This window comes from Cryptomeria japonica, chromosome 10 (assembly GCF_030272615.1).
Source record: "Cryptomeria japonica chromosome 10, Sugi_1.0, whole genome shotgun sequence".
In the NCBI taxonomy this organism is placed as follows: domain Eukaryota; kingdom Viridiplantae; phylum Streptophyta; class Pinopsida; order Cupressales; family Cupressaceae; genus Cryptomeria; species Cryptomeria japonica.
In genome coordinates, this window is record NC_081414.1 from 364396398 (window position 1) to 364413276 (window position 16879).

At 36.9% G+C, this 16879-nt stretch overlaps 1 protein-coding gene across 3 annotated transcripts in view; it reads left to right on the forward strand.

Moving 5' to 3' along the window:
- The window catches only part of LOC131079979 (general transcription and DNA repair factor IIH helicase subunit XPD), a 163106-nt gene extending 147521 nt beyond the window's left edge, over positions 1–15585 (forward strand). Inside the window, exons 12-13 of one of the 3 annotated variants that reach the window (XR_009114101.2) lie at positions 14959–15133; positions 15239–15585. Coding sequence is in view for 1 of the 3 variants with exons in the window: in XM_058018029.2 (XP_057874012.2) it covers positions 14959–15075 (117 nt within the window). In the remaining 2 variants the exon portion in view is untranslated. Of the gene's footprint in view, positions 1–14958 lie in introns of all 3 variants that reach the window. The other 2 variants (XR_009114102.2, XM_058018029.2) reach the window with 2 other exon arrangements.
- Positions 15586–16879: the final 1294 nt, after the last annotated feature.

Sequence of the window (16879 nt, forward strand, 5' to 3'; positions counted from 1 at the left end):
CCTAACAGTAAATTCAATTTAGAGGATTTACATGCAAAATAGCAAAAGAAGCCCTTTCAAAAAGAAGAATCTCAACTTCAGCCTTCGAGCTTACCATCCAAAACAAACAAAGAAAATGACTCGAGGGAAGAACTTAGAAGAAAGAAATGTTTCCAATGTAGGGAACCATGGACTACAAGACATAGATACCTTGGAAAGGGGAAGATACATTGTGTTGAGGTGGCTTTTGACGAGGAAGAAACTATAGATCCAGTAATTTTGGGAGAGGATCAAGGTCAACGATTGGATCTCATGGATAAGGGTACCAAGGGAGATACACTTGCTTTTCTTTCTGGTGCACAATCGTATAATTTCTTCGGGTTCCAAGGAGTTTTGTGTTGACGTAGAGTCATAGTACTTCTTGATGGGGGTGCTACTCATAATTACATCAATGAGGGCTTAGTGGTGAAAAGGAATCTACATGAGAATGAATTAGAAGGCTTTGATGTGGTAGTAGCTGATGGGTTTACCATCTCTTGTAAGAAGATCAGTAATCTCAACATCCTCATTGGTGAGCACACAATTTGTGATGATTTATATGTTATTGTTTTAGGTGGGATTGACATAATACTTGGAGTTCAATGGCTATATTTACTGGGTGAGATTTCTCAAAATAATTAGACTATGGAATTTGGTTTTTAGCATGAAGGGAAAGAAGTGACATTGAAGGAGACTCCTCACGCTCCACCTAATCAAATGGCAACTAGAAGAATGGAAGCTATAAGCTCCAAAGTTCCCATCATAGCTTTGGTTAAGCAAGCAAATTTTCATTTGCATAACGCTACAGGTGAATTTGCTGAGGGTGCTACTAGTTTATCTTTAAAACAAATACAAAATATCAAACGTTAAAACAAATATAAGATAGCAGACTTTAAAACAAATACAGCACATCAAACTTCCACATGATGATGGCTATTAGACAGAGACTCTAAAGGTGAAAATATAAATTATTTATGTGAGCTTGTCAGAGTTTATTAGTGTTGTGCAGTGGAAACAAGGGAGAACAAATCCTGTGTTTGGGGATTTCACTGCACACTTGTAGAAGATTGCTGCAATTTTGGTGAGACGTTTGGAGGAGGTTCCATTTGCAAGTGTGATACAACATAGCATATCTACCAAGAAGATTCACAAACCTTCTAGGCTTATTTGGGATCCTAGAATCTCAAAGAGTCACATCCAATGTTAGTTGGTGATGGAGTAGATATTGTTTGAGGACAAGAAATCTTTGGGAGGGGAGGACTGTGATGTCCCCTTTTTCAGCTTTGGTGAGTGGAAAGGAAATACTTTCATTAATTAAATAAAGTTGTCTTACAATTGATATTTTTTATGCAACTTGCAGTTAATTAATTATTGTCATGAATATTTTAATGACTTTAGTTGAGGGACCAAAAATAAAAATAATATAAAGTCATTTTGTGGAAGGAATAATTATTTATTATTATTTAAAAGTGACTTTTAATTATATTTTTCCAGAAAGTTTTAAAGGAGAATATAAAAAAGAGAATGAAGGTATTCATTGATCATTTTGAGCATTTAATATTTTGGTTGAAGTCCAATTGTGGAATTGATCATATTTTTACTGCCGTAGGATGAAAATGCTCAAGCAAAGATTGGGTTCAGATTTGCAAGATTCCTCCCTAGCCAGAGGTGGGATCATTCAGAGTTCACATTTGGAGCAAATTGATTTTCAGGAATTTCGGAGTTTCAGAACAATTATGAGTGTGTAGGACGAAGGTACAGATCTAATTGTTATATTTTATTTGAGTTGGTTAATTATCAGTTGGAAGCAAAAAAAAAAACGAAAGAGAAATATACTGTAGCTGGTTTTTACCAGTAGTACTATTTGTGTTCAGCTCATAAGGGAATCCGTACACCTTGTAAACTCCATATAAGTAGTCAAATCTTGAAGGGAAAGGCTTTAAAGGGTTATACAATATTAGCCACAGCTCATAAGAAAGCTTCAAATGACCTTTTTGGAACTATATAGGCTGATGTGGAATGCTGGGGGATTTGAAACAAGTCAAAGCTGCCATACACATTCATATACATTGCAGAGGGGGTCAAATTGATCATTAGAGGCTTAAACACCTTGTCAATGATACCGTGCCTTTCACAGGTATTTCCTATAAACTGCTGCAACGTTTTAATTAATAGGAGTCACCGTTGCTAGTGTGCTGACATACTCAAATAAGGAGCATCGTACTACTCCATAAGGGTGCCAAACTAAATGGTGACATCCACACAATTTTAAAGGGAAGTGATGGTGTTGATTGGATGCTGATTGGATGTTGAATAGTTTACATTTGATCCTTGTCAAGGTCAAAGGAGAGGTTGATGGATAGTGTGGGATCTGCCAAACAGGTCATTGAGCATATGCAAGGATCGATATTGGAACTTAAAAGGCAATTGATGCTTGTTTGGACTCATTCACTCCACCATTGCAGCTAAAGGTACTTTCAATTGGGGGCACAACTATTTGGAGTAGCTAAGGCTATAATTTCATGCTATCTTAATTAGCAGAAATGTTTCCTAGAAAGCTACAGTAGCCAAGTTAAGGTCAGAAAGCAAATTATATATATCTCTATTTTTTGGAGCAGCAAGATGTAGCGTCCTGCATTGTTATTTTCAGTTAATTTGAAATAAATGACAATCATATGATATAATGCCTTAATTTTTTAATGAATGTTGAACTTGAATTCGTAATGTAAAAAAAATGATCCAAAACAATTAGACAAATTGTCATAAACAATTGCAGACATAAATTCTTCATATGGATTACATATAAACTGTTTAATGGACTGTCAATATAATAAATTTGTGGAAGTGGTGGTATTTTGTATTCATAAATTGAATCATTTCATTGCAGCTGCAAGTTTGATCTAAATACTTGGTAATGGATCTTACACCATCTTTCTATGTGTCTCTTCCATTGGGTGCGAATCCCTTAGAATAAGGTCCTTGGAATGTAGTTCCGAGTCCCTAGTGACCCTTGCACCGTGGTCCCTAATCAATTCTCAGTCTTTGATTGCTTTCCTTTGTCATGTCCCTGCTATGATATCAAACCTAACACCCAATAAGTCTAAACCCTAGGTGTTCAAAGAAAGAGGGCAAAAATAATATTAATATTTTAATAAATATGGCTGACCTAAGTTAAGGGCTGACCTAGGTTTATTTGTATTTAATATTTGCGATAGGAAGGCTGACTAGGACAAAGGAAGTTAGGGCTGACGTAGGGCATATTACAAAGCAGCGCACCCTTTGAGATGAGATCAAAACAAATAAATAATAATTATTAAACTAATGCTGGCCGACCTAATCAAAGAGATGTGACTGTTGGGTGAAGAGGCATGTTGAGGGATATATAAACAAGTCTTTGGTGGACATTAGAAGGACCATTCATGGAAACATCATTCTAATTTCTGAGTTCAGAGAAGTTAATGAAGAGGACCAGACCTGAACCATATTCATCGACAATCAATAATATTCTAGATTTATGGTATGCAATGTGCATGGAGGGACAGCAAGAGTTCCCATAGATAGCAATCAGATCTGATCTGAGCCATAATATTCTAATTCCTTGTGGTATGCAGAAATTAATGTGTAATAAATATGTGTATCTATATCGATTGTATGCAGAATTAAGTACGTAAATTCTTATATGCTAGTATAACCTATACACTTGACAATACTAGACATGGGCGGAAACATGATTCCCAATCTGCTGCAATAGATCATGTTGGGCGAGGAAGGGAATTGAAGGAGGAGAAACGGCAGAAGATCCCTCACTAGGGACAGCATCTCATGATAATGGTTTAGGACCACATAAGGCCAAGGGGACAGAGTTTCCGCTCTTGGGCCTAGGGTTGAGGACCATTTAAAGGCATCCTATTGCAGTCTCCTCTATGAACCCTATATTGATCAATTATTGAGGGGATCCTCAATCAAAAGAGGAGAAGAGGATGTTATGATAGAGGGGAACAGTGTACAGGCCTCACTAGGTACACCACCTCATGAGAATGGTTAAGGATTGCATGAGGCCAAGGGGGACAGAGTTTCCTCCCTTGGGTCTAGGGTATGGGATATTTGGGGCACCTTATCATATCTCCCATCTCAATCCTCATTATGGTTGAACCTTATAATCGAACTTGGTTATAGGGTTCCTAAGCAGACTCACCACACCTTTAGTAAGGATTATATTTCTAACTATATTATGCTCTTTATTCTGTTTGGATTTGTGAATTAGGGCAAAGTATAAGGTTATCCAAGAAAGGAGCATTATATCCTTTCTCGATTTCTATCTCGCCTTAAGTTTTGGTCCTATTGCATGACTTCGCCTTCGCTTCTCATTGTTGCATGATCCTCTTTCTTCTTCGAACTCGATCCCCACTCCACTTCAGTTCCTTGTCCATTTTCCCTTTTAAGGTTCAGTTTTGATTCCTTCTCCGAACCCAATTCTTAGGGCAAAGTATAAGGAGATCCAAGAAAGGGACATTACATCCTTTCTTGATTTCTATCTTGCCTCAAGTTTTGGTCCTATTGCATGACTTCGTTTTGGCTCCTCATTGTTCCATGATCCTCTTTCTTCTTGGGACTTGATCCCCACTCCACTTCAGTTCCTCGTCCATGTTCCCTTTTTAGGTTCGGTTTTGATTCCTTCTCCGAACCCAATTCTCATGGTCATCTTGCTCTCAGTTTGTGTTCCTCTCTCAATCTTGGTATGCATTTCCCCTATGCTCCCATGACTCAATCCTTGCCTTGACCCTTTTTCTTGAGATTTTTTTAGACCTTGAATCTTGTTGGTTGAAAATTTTGTACACTTGGGAAAATATACAAAATTGTGGTTTCAACCACAGTGTGTGAGTATGATACTCTCCTAATTAAAGGAAGGCTCCCCCTACCTATCTAATACTAAAACTAAAATAGGATGGAACAACAATCTTTCTTCGTTTTTCAAGAAAGCCAATATCCTTTTCTCTCCACAAAAAAGTGATAGCAATTTAACGCAAAACAATAGTAACAACCTTTGAAATGAAATGAGAGAAAGGAAATGAAACTTCTTGAAAGCTCAAAGACTTTCGTCACTTCCTTCGGGACGAGACAACAATATCAAGCTCAAAGTCTTGAATATGTGAAGTCCTATCTACCCTTTTCTATGCTAATGATATCAAGAACAAATAATAGCAGCACAAAGTCTGAAATATCTTATTCTCTTTTACACAAAACAGTAAGAACTAGTATGAGCTCAAAGATTCACAACTATTTCTTATCGCAAAATCTATTTCTAATCTCTTTCAAGAACAAGTGTAAGCACAAAGTCTTACAGCTCTTCCTAGAAGAATGTTTACTCTAATTAATATTAACGTCCAATACTTGCAGCACAAAAACTGCAAATCAAATTCGATTAAGCTCTCTAAGAAACACTTGCAATAAAGATAATATGGAACACAAACTCAAGAATGTAGCACAAAGAGTTAAAACTTGAGCAATCTTCTATTCCTTTCAATTCTTCAATTTACACATAAAAGCTCAAAGACTTCTTTGCTGCAAATTTAGCAGATTTTTTGCTTGCTTTCCAAAAGGTAAAAACTACAATAGACCCCCTCAAGTATTTATAGGGGAGGAGTCTTGAAAAAAAGGTGGGAGAATCCTAACTAACTTGAGAAATTCTCTCAACCACCAAGACTTTTTCAATAACTAACTATGATTTATTCAAAGTCACAAGTCCTATTCTAAATTGACTTCTATCTCGTCTACTTGTAATTACAAAAGCGCAAGTAATGACTTGACTTGCAATTTACAAAATGTTCTTACAAGTAAACATGTTGAAAGAGAAACTACAATTAAGAGATTACAATTCTGAAAATGCAACTAAGTGTTGAAAAACACTTAGGTTGCAGCATGTGTAGACATGAATCCTTCAAACTTCTAGATGATCATTTGCAGCTCATTAGGATTCGGTTCATGGGTATTCTTTGCCACGATCATGGTTTTGACAATAACATCGCTGCAACGAAGGATTGTGGCATTATTCTTCTCAAATGAAGACTGAATTTCTTGTAAGAAGATTTTGTATGTAACCAAAGCTTGAATAGATGCAACTGAAAATGGTTCACTCTTCCACTCATGATGAATCTTCAACTGTAGATCTGAGAGAACCCTTTCTTCTGATAATAATTCCCCATTACGATCCATGATATTACAAGAAGATTTCTCACAACGAGAAACAATATCCTGAAATACTTCTACTCGCAGTCTCATGGCATCATCAATGTCTTCAACAAGTGACTTGAGAACAAGGGCTTTGTTCTCCAAGAGCTCCTGGTATTCTAGATACACAACCCTCGAAGGAATAACCTGATGTTCTAGAATAACACTCAACTTTTGCTGAGGAATCTTGAGCCATGTTGTCAGGCTATCTTCTACCTTTCCCAAGTTCTGTTTGAAAGTATCAGAAACCTGGTTCAATTGTTCCTCAATGGTCTTCAATTTAATCATCATTTGAAAAACCTCCTTCAAGACCTGTGCACACAAATCATGAAGCTGATCTACCCAAGATTCCAATGCTTGTAGCTTTTGAGCAGCTCTCTCAATTCCTTGAATTGATTCTTGTGGACCGGAAGAACTTGAAGGATTGCTCCCTTCACTAGCGAATTTGGTGATCTTTTGAACAACTGCAACAAGTTGCCTATTCTCCTCTTCTAGCTTGTTATTTTGGCTAGAAGCTCATCATATCATTTTACTAGTGAAGCTACGGACTGCAAGGAATCATGTTTGACTACTTCATGTGTTTGCTTACCCAACTCTACCCTTGTAACCTTGTAATCAGCAACTTGCATCTCCTCATGTGGCTTGTTTACAAGAGGTTCAACAATTTCAGCCACCTTCATCTTTTTGCTGTCAATAATTACCCTTGAGATTGTCTTGGCCCTTTTAGCAACCTTAGGCCTAGATTGCTTAAGCTGTCAATAATCAAAGACATCAGGAGAAATTTCCTACTTCTTTCTCTTGGGAGTGAAAGAACTGAGCCATAGACGTAAAGCCATTAGTTCTCCGTCAGTAGAAGTTGAAAGTAGAGGAGAAGCAGTTTTTGTTTGAACAACTGTGGTCATCCTGGGGGAAGTATCTGTCTGGATAGCAACCATGGCTTGCTCAGTAACCAAAGGGCATGAGGATTGTCTCATAAACTCCTTAAAGCCGGAAGTAGAGGTATCAATCTCTGACAAATGAATACATGCAAGAGTATCCTCGAAGATTTCCAGCAAACTCTCTTCTTGATGATCAAGAGGTGGCTCAACTGCTGAAATGGGAACGACATTCTGAGGAGACTCATCCACTACTGTGTCAGGAGGAGATAAAGGTAGCTCCATGGGATTGAGGGGACCTCATGAGGTGACTCCGGATCTGGTGACTTAGGAGCATCATCTGACTCTTGTTCTTCAGGATCAATCACATGAATGTGAAGCTGGGATTTCTCCTTCCCACGAACTGTCGTCTCTTCAGGAGGAAGTACCATTGCCCGACTCACTCGCAACTTAATTCTGGTGCCTGAAGATGATGCACCTTCCTTGTTATCTATCTGAATCTCGGTCCTGCGACCAAGGGGTCCTGTAGAGTCATCTTCCTTACCAATTTTGATCTTGATAAGTTTAACACCATTACCTTTGAGCCAAGTGTTGGTGTTAGCTAGGATAGGCTGAAATCTTTCAAGAATAGAAGTGCATTCTTTGTGTGACCGCTGAATTAATGAAAGTGGGGCTTTATCAACTCTATGTGAAACATATTCTGGATCAAGCACATTCCCATCATCAATCATTCCTTGCGGAATGTCCACTAGGTTCAAATCAATAATCTGCTCAAGGGTGAGCCTACAATAATCCATCTTATGAACCTCCTTTTCTATATGAAGATCCACCTAGATATCCTCTATCCGATGCACATGTATAAAAGATTTTTTGATTCTCTCCTTCATACCTCGGTAGTCAAAATTTGCTCGACTTAAACCATTTAAGTGTTATCTCCCACATTTCAGTCTCCATGGCTTTGGCTTTGGTGGATGTAAGGAGGGAGTACCTGCCAATCTTCAATGGGTTAGTTGTAGAAATCCCCATCCCAACCTTATGCCTGAAAGATTGATATGCATGAACAACCATGATCTGTCTTCCCAACTCAATAAGAATAATCTTATCAGTTGAGTATCTAGGAAGCATGTACGACTGCCCACTGTAACATCCAACTCTCATATAAGTGAAAGTCGGGAATTGAAGGAACAAGCAACCATATTCATTCATTCTTTCCCATGCCTCGTCTGATACTCTTCTATTCTTTAGAGTCTTATCAAACTGACACATGAAATAACCAAAGAATGCATTCTGAACCCTCCTGAAATGTAATCTACTGGGTCTCAAAGGTAGCTGATCATAGTACTCCCACACAAGTATAAGCGAGCGATCACCCTTGGTAGAAAGTCTAGGGAAGTGTCTAAGTGATGCTGCTAGATACACAAGATATGAGTTCATATAGAATGTCATGGTGAAAGGGACTGCCGCAAGTTGTTCACACAAAGCATCATTGATGATTCCAACCCATGAGATGTGATGGGATTGCTTTATAAACATGATAAACTGATACATCTAGGGTTCAAAAACATTAGAATGCTCTAGACCCAACATCCTATTGAGGAGAGTAATGATGTCTCCAATTTCCCACTTGAAGTCACAACAGTATAACTTAGCCCATCTTGTGAAAGCAGCTTGTGGCTCATGGATCCACCTGTTAATGTGGCGTTCGCAATCCTTTTCCCTCTTGACATAATAATCAAGTGCACTATCCTTGGAAATCTCCATGTACACAGGGGTTGATGGTATTCTGAAAACTTTGTCAATAGTATCTGCATCAAGACGAAATATTGCCTCCCCATCATCATTTCTGATAGTTCTTGTCTCTTTATCAAAATGGTGAGGACAAGCAAGAACAAACTCAGGTTCTAGGGTAGCCACCGGAAAAGAAGAAGCATGGTCAATGTGGCTGTCCAACAGTCGCTGCATATTACTATCTTGCAGATCTTCCACCCTTTTGATGAAATCTGACATGTCAACATGCCCTATTTCCGTATCCTTGATATGATCCATAGGAGAGGAATCTTATGAAGCAGAAACTTCATTTTGGTACTTATCAAATTTGCATTTCATCTTTTTTGGAACAGAAGATGATGGTAAATCTGACATTGAGGAACAACTTGGTACGCTGCGATGAAGGCTTAAAAGTGTCAAAGCAACATCAAGATCAGCTGCAACTATCATCTTCTCTTCTTCAAATGGGAAAAATTCTAACCCTTGCACTTCACAACTTTGTGATAGGAAGATGGGAAATAAATAAGGATGCTTGAAACTTGGCTTTTGACCAATTTCGGATCTTGGGGAATGTTTTACAAGTATATAAGTGGGGAAGAACAAATGTGCAATCGGACTTTTGAAACCCGAATGCAAGTGTACTTGTAAAAAAGAAAATGAAGAAGTGGGTGAAAAATGAGATTTTGACATGTAGGAAATGGCGGGAATGGTATATATGGATGATAGCAATGAGTAAGAATGAAAATGGGAAGATTTTGGGAAGATCATCTTTATGAAAATGAGAACAACTTTCAACTTGTAATCAAGTTTTAAAAACTTGATTTTGAAAGGATGAGCATTTTCCAACTTTGAAATTTGGAATTTCATCAAAAGATGGTTAAGATTTTTCAACCAAAGGGGTAGATCAACTATTTTCATCTCACTTGCAATCGGGTTTTTAAATCCCGAATGCAAGCAAAGAGGGAAAATGGGGAAAGATAATGCAATTCACAAATTGCTTTGCAAACTTGGAACAAAGGGGAAAATCTCTCACAAAACTGATTTTAGGCAAAAGAGCAAAACAAAACTAACATATATACAAATTGACCAAGGAAACTAAAACAAACAAAAACAAGAAAAGAAAACAAGAAAAAGAGAAGCGAACATACCTTGATCAATCAAAACGATTTCCCAAGAATAAGAAGCAATCCTTGAAAGAAGAGAGAAAATCTCTTAAATAGACAACAAACACACTCCAAACCCTAGCCATGTTTTTGAAAAAATGCCATATGGATCAAAACGCCCATTCAACGCATGAAGAATCGGTCAAGACAAGTATCCAACCTCCACGCCTAGGCAAGACAAGCCAAAACGACTTAGGAGAGGTAAGATTTGTGGCATTTGAATGAGGCAAATCGTGGTATTTCGAAAACACGTGTTTGCTGTCAAAACGCCATAAAACCAGCAACAACGTCTTCCAAATGGCATGAAAGGAGTTTGAAGATGCATGGGAATAGCAATGAAACCTAAACGCCTTCTTCCTGCTTGAATCTCTCCACAAAAGTCGTTGGAAATTTTCAACAAAATCAACCTCTATAGCTGGTTGGGTTCTTGAGGAAGAATAACAAGTTTAAAATGCAAAGAACAAAAGAAATCGGGTTTCTATAACCCATTTGCAAGTTAAAAATGTTCACTTTTTCATGCACAAGGCAAAATTAGGTTTGTGAGAGCAAACAAGTAGTTTAAAATGCATGTAAAAGGGAAATAAAACTCCCTTAACAAGTTTTAAACAACTCAACAAAACACTAGTAAAGGAAAAATAAAATTCCTTTAACAAGTCACAAAAATAACTTAAAAATAAAACATTGAATAAGGAAATAAAATCCCTATTAAACTTAAATTGACTTTATAAAACTTGTAATGGAGGAGAAAAACCCCTACCATAACTTAAAATCACTTAAGTGGAACTTTTTAAATGAATTACAAGTTTTGTTTTAACTTTATAATTTAAAGTTCACTTGTAATATGTTCAAAAAGTTCCTACAATGACTTAAAAAGCCAAAAAGCAACAAGGGGGAAATAAAAAGTAAGTTGCAAGTTCTATTTTTCATAAAGTGCACTTGTAATTAACTTAAAATTTCCCTACAAACACTAAAACAAAGGAAAAATTAAAACTTGCAACTTAAGGAAAATTTCCCACCTGCAATCAAGGAGGAAAAACCCGAAATTGAAAGAAAAACAAAGCAAACGAACTCAGAATGCGATGAAATTTGAAACGTGGTTTGAGGATGGACTGAGGATTAGTCCAGTCCAAGGGTAAGGCGAAATTCTGCGTTAGGAAGTGTGCCAGAGTAAAATTTTCATTTTTTGACAAAAAATTTATGTAATGATCCATCATTTTTGAAAACAAAAATGAGGACAAGTCTTTTCATGAACTTTGCACCTCCACGCTTAGTTCTGATTCCCAGTTCCTTTTCACCCCTCAACTCCCATCCATTCACTCATTTCTTCCATCGGATTAGTTTGCGTCGCCTGCACTCCTAAACTTGGTTCTGAAGTCCCTCTTAGACCTTAAAACCCTGTCAACTCTTTGCCACGTACATCCACAGCTTGCCTATCACTCCAATTGCAGCAAATTTGACCTTGCAACCACTAGATCATTAATTCCCACTTGAAGTCTCATTGTTAAATCTAATGGCATAGTTCCATATAAAGATCAAAATGGATATTGCATGGCTGAACATAGTGCAATTAGTGTGATTGTCGAAGTTCCAGCCGCACAATTGGACCCGAGTCTATTCTTTGATGCTCATTGTGTTGGTTCCATTGATTTGCTCACCTCTCACATGGCACACCTATGGATTCCATGCCCTCCCAATGTCCTCACATCTAAATTAGACTCCTGAAATTAAGAAAAGAAACTGTAAATACCAACTCATTTTACATTAAAAGGGTTGGTCTTTGAGTCAGTTCTCCAGGCAGGAAAATTCTACAGATGATTCTAGGGTATCAAATGCTGCCAGTTTGAGTTGCAAATGAAAGAATGCATCTGGTGAAAGTAGGAAGGGCCTGCAAATGGACATTTCCATGTACTAGTATATCTCCATGGCAGTTTGTAATGATTTAGGGGAATGTATAGTCATAGCTATGCATTTTCTTTCACAACATTTGCTGGGGTGATTGTAATAGAGATTATATGAAGATTGATAGTTTTTAATGCATCACAAATGCCTTTTGGTTTTCTCTCTTGGATATGGGTTATTGTAGGTCAGATATTAATTGTGAAATATGTCTACATGGAATACAATATTTGATTTGCATGTAAATGAAATCTAGTTCTCTTAATCCTTCACTTGATGGCATCTCTTTCCTCTTTGTTGTTCATGAATTACTTGCCCAATGGAGTAGGCACTAGTCTACATTGGTGAAGTGTCGATCAATCCATCATTTTAATCACCTCCATCCCTGTTAACTGCAGGAGTAGATTAAAGAGTGCATGATGTTCATGATTCGATGTTATAAACCAAGGAACAAATATTAAGCAACCCGACTGTTAAATTATTAATGGATCATGCTTAGCATGTCTGCACCTTGCCACCATGTATGAGGTCATAAACAAAATTATCTTAAGGGATCTATGTTACCCCGAGTTTCCAGGACGGGAACGGCAGGGGACGGCAAGTTTTTCTGCCAATTTTGGGGACGGTGGGGGATGGCAAAGGGGGCAGCTATATAAAATATAGGGAAATCTTAAATGTTCATATGAAAAATAGATAAAGAATGTATATATACATTATATTCATATGAAAACATGGATGAAGCATGTATATGTACATTATAGAACCTTAACATACCACATTTGTGTTCAAAATTCATTGTCAATACTCAATATGCATTCATAATTGAAAATTCATTGTCAATATGCCAGCAGTTGTTTGCATGTAGTTCGTTGTTTCTTTCTCGTTTGAGGATATTTTGTTAGTATTCCATTACTATTATGACCTACAACCACTTTTTTATGCAATACCAAGCTTAGGGTGTTTGTGAAACTCATTTCCAAGTTGTTATTCATATTTCTGAGTGCTTTTGGCAATGATTCAGACTTGTTTATCTTTCATATTAGTGAAAAGTCCAATATTGCAGACCTGCAACCACTTTTTTACACACTACCGAGTTTTGAGTGTTTGTGAAATTTATTACCGAGCTGGTCTGTGCTGGGAAAAGGGGGACGGCTGGCTGTCCCCGGGATGGTTAGGGGATGTCACAGACGTCCCCAACCATATTGGGGATGGGGGCATCACTGTCTTTCCCAAGTTTTTGGGACGTTTCCCTGAATTTTTGTAATATTGGGGACAGGGGGGGGGACGTCCCCTGGCCATCCTTGCATCCGCAAAACACCCCTGGGAAGGGGACGGGGGATTTAAGCCCAAGGATGCGTCCCCAGGTAACATAGTAAGGGATCAAAATACTGTTGCTACCTTTTGGTGGATATGCAAGGTGTAATCAGCTATATTAGAGGCTTTATGCAGCTAGTTTGTCCCGACCGAGTGACAAATATAGGGGTCAAAATTTCAAATATACATTTGGGTATAGCTGTTGATTGTTACAATCATTTTACATTTTATAAAAACCTATTAAGGACACTTCTAGGGATGTCCTCGTGGGTTTAGTTGAGTCCAAAGTGCAAGAGAGTTTATGCACTCTTGTTAGGTGGCTTTAAACTTTTCTCAATCTGTTGAGAACTCTTGTTTTACTTTCTTGACGACAAATGGTTGACCCTGAAGGTAAGAAATGTTCTAGGATTGTAGACCTGCATTTTTGGGAAGTAACAGAACCTACATATTACATTCTTTTCTTTGAGCATCTAAATTATGTTCTGCATTTTGTGATAAAGGTAGACTTCTGGCGGGATTGACATGTGAAGGTAGCATCTATTTTTTTTTTGTAGTGATGTTTGTTGTTTGATCATTCTTTGTGCACGATATTGGATAAAATCATAAAACCAAAGTGGATAAAACTGAAGTCACCCAGATATTTGTACCCTAACCTTTGGTTCTTGTCTCTTGTATTATAAGTGTCACCATCCCAGAGACCCATGTGGGGATGTCTCCAGACATCTGGAGATATTAAATGGAATTTCTTTTTGTGTCTATACATCTTTTAGAAGCATCTCTTTAAAAATTAGAGACTTTGAATAGAGATTTCTTGGATATATCATATAAATTACATTGGCTTTTCCTATAGTGCAGATATGTGGTTGTTAAAAGCTAAAATAATTAAATAAGTACACTAACAGATGTGTAATCTTCTATTTGTGACATCAAAATTTACAAGTTTTTTAGCAGAATGTTTAGTTTTTTAATTTAAATTTTTTATAATAAAAAATCAAAATAATGGAGGTAATAGTATGAAGAGAAATAATAATAAGGCTCAAGAAGTATACACGCTTTGAGTGAAAGAGTCATCCGTGGGCACTATGTTATAATTTTTTAAAATAATGGCACTCCCCCTTCAGTATGTCTGCCATCTCTAACTGATTATGGTTTAAAGTTTAATTTATAATATGATGACGATGATTATAATAAAATGATGTAATTAATGTTTTTCTTTTATTGACTTCTTTTTAGATAATTTAAAATGTTATATGCCTAATTTATAAACCTTTTAGTTTTTTACATGCTTTAAAGTTGCATGTCCATTTTATTATTTTTTTTCCCTAACTTTAAATTGTATATAAATCTTTTTTCTTTTTTCCTTTTTTTCTTTTAACTCTTTTTGCCATCTGAGTACCCGTCCCTATTTTGTTTTGGGAATGACATACTGGTACCTGTCCGTCCCCTGTATCAGTATTACTCAGTCACCTGGTAACTATGGATAAAATTGTTGAGTTCTTCTTCACTTGGCTAGCTTGGTTCTTGTGAGACAGCTGATCTGAGGGGTAATCTCGAGGTCAAACAAATTAGGCAGTTGTGAATGAGTCTTTTACTAATTATGATATTTCAATGTGGGCACAGTAAATGATATTTTCATTTTGCAAATCAGTTTTCAAGTCTAATCTAACACGAGCTTCTTTGGATGTGAACAAAATCAGTTTTTGCGGAAGATGGCTCAACCATATGACAAGGCAGGCAGTGGAGGGAAAAAGACTTTGCTAACACAAGAAGACATAGAAAGCATGGAAACTCAAAAATCAATGGCATTAGATTGATTTGCTTTTTCATTTGCAAATATCCTTTTAGCGTTCCAGCATGTCACAAGAGGATGTGGTAAGGATAGAAGATAATATGCCTCTCATGTCAAAAGATTGATCTTTCATATATTATAATTTTCATTATAGTATTTTAGAACTGTTAAAAATCTGCAATTGCAAGTTGAAGGAATTTGCACGAGGGAAACGGATGGATGGATGAGGAAATCAGTATAAAACTCACAAACTGAAGAGCCTTTCATCAAAGTACAAAGATATTATAAATTAACCTGCTTCTAGCTGGGGATTTTGAAAGTAACTTCAGCTGAAATCTTTTTGCTTTCCGATTCTTCTTCGTGTCACCTTTGGATGGTTGACAGAAATGTTAGACAATGGTGGAGTTGAACAGGTTTGACAATAGTAAAATTTGGTACGATATTTGTGGCAGCACTAAGAATGTTTCAAATTACAAATAAAAAATTACACTACATTATTGTTTTACAAATTTAATATTACAAGTTTTGGAAATCCTGGACATGGTGTTTTTTAACCTATATTTCCATTGCAGGCATTGGTCATTTCAAAAGTCAAGTCTATTATGTGTATATACTATGAATTGACATGGAATGTGTTTTCATTTTTCTGTAATGCAAGGCTTGCAAGACAATCTTTAGATTGACTTTTAAGTCAAATCATATATACACGTCACTTTCTTAATTGAATTGATTTTATGACACCATTCCTCTAAGAATTAACAATTATATAAGATGTAAATCGATAATTAGCAAAATAACTAGTTCTGGTCCTTAAAATGGATATTTCATTCATGTGTAAAGAATGGGGAAAACAAATATCATAAGAAAAACTGCACACTTTAAATGTCTGCAACTGTTAACGGTTGATTGGTGCCCTATATTTTGAAAACTAAAAGTTATGTTGATGTTTGGCCTTGAAAAATTATCTCCAAGATTTCATTCAAAATGGATGTGTATTATGTCATTGATAGTAAATTTTAATTGTTGCTTTGCAAATATATTTTTTGGAACTTAACAAATAAAACTTGGTTAACTTCATCTATAAATAAAACTTGTACAAGAGTAACTATGGAAATCCAAATAGGGAGTAAAACAACAAGAGATGGAGAAGATGTAGAGAAGATGTAGAGAGAGGTGACTTGGTATCGACAATCGCTAGTGACGGAGGTGGCTTCAAGTCTATTGCCACTTCATCTTCCTAGCACATTGGGTTTTGGGCTCCTTCAAATGTCGATTGCACAATGTGGGAGAGTAAGTTTCAATAGATGCCCTAGTTTTTTGTAACAATTTCTTTTGAGGAAAAGGTATGAAATAACTGGTTCTAAACTAATTCCTAACTAAAAACAAGTTGACCGTGCCTAAATGATCAATGTACTCCTGATCCATATATGTGTGGGCTTCTGAAATGAGGTGCCTCATAGTGAAATCCTTTCAGTAGAATTTGTTTGTGGTCACCTTCATATGATGCAAGATCTGTTCATCATCATCGATTAGGTTCAAAGCCTTGGGCAGCTCGCCAATAAGTCCTTTCCAGAGCTCTTGTGGCATGACCTCTCCATCTTCTCCATTTAGGACCGTTGGCAGATTCTCTGCACCCTCCTTATCCAACTGGGCCATATCCTCTTACAATTCCTCATAGTATTCTTTGTGTTTTGTTACTAACTTTTTTGCTTCCTTACGTATCTCAGCGGTGACATGATCTTTCATTTTCTCAACTTTCTCATTCAAGCGCTCAGTTAACCTAACATGCTCTTGGAAGGAACAATATGTTCCTGCATATGTCTTCCAAT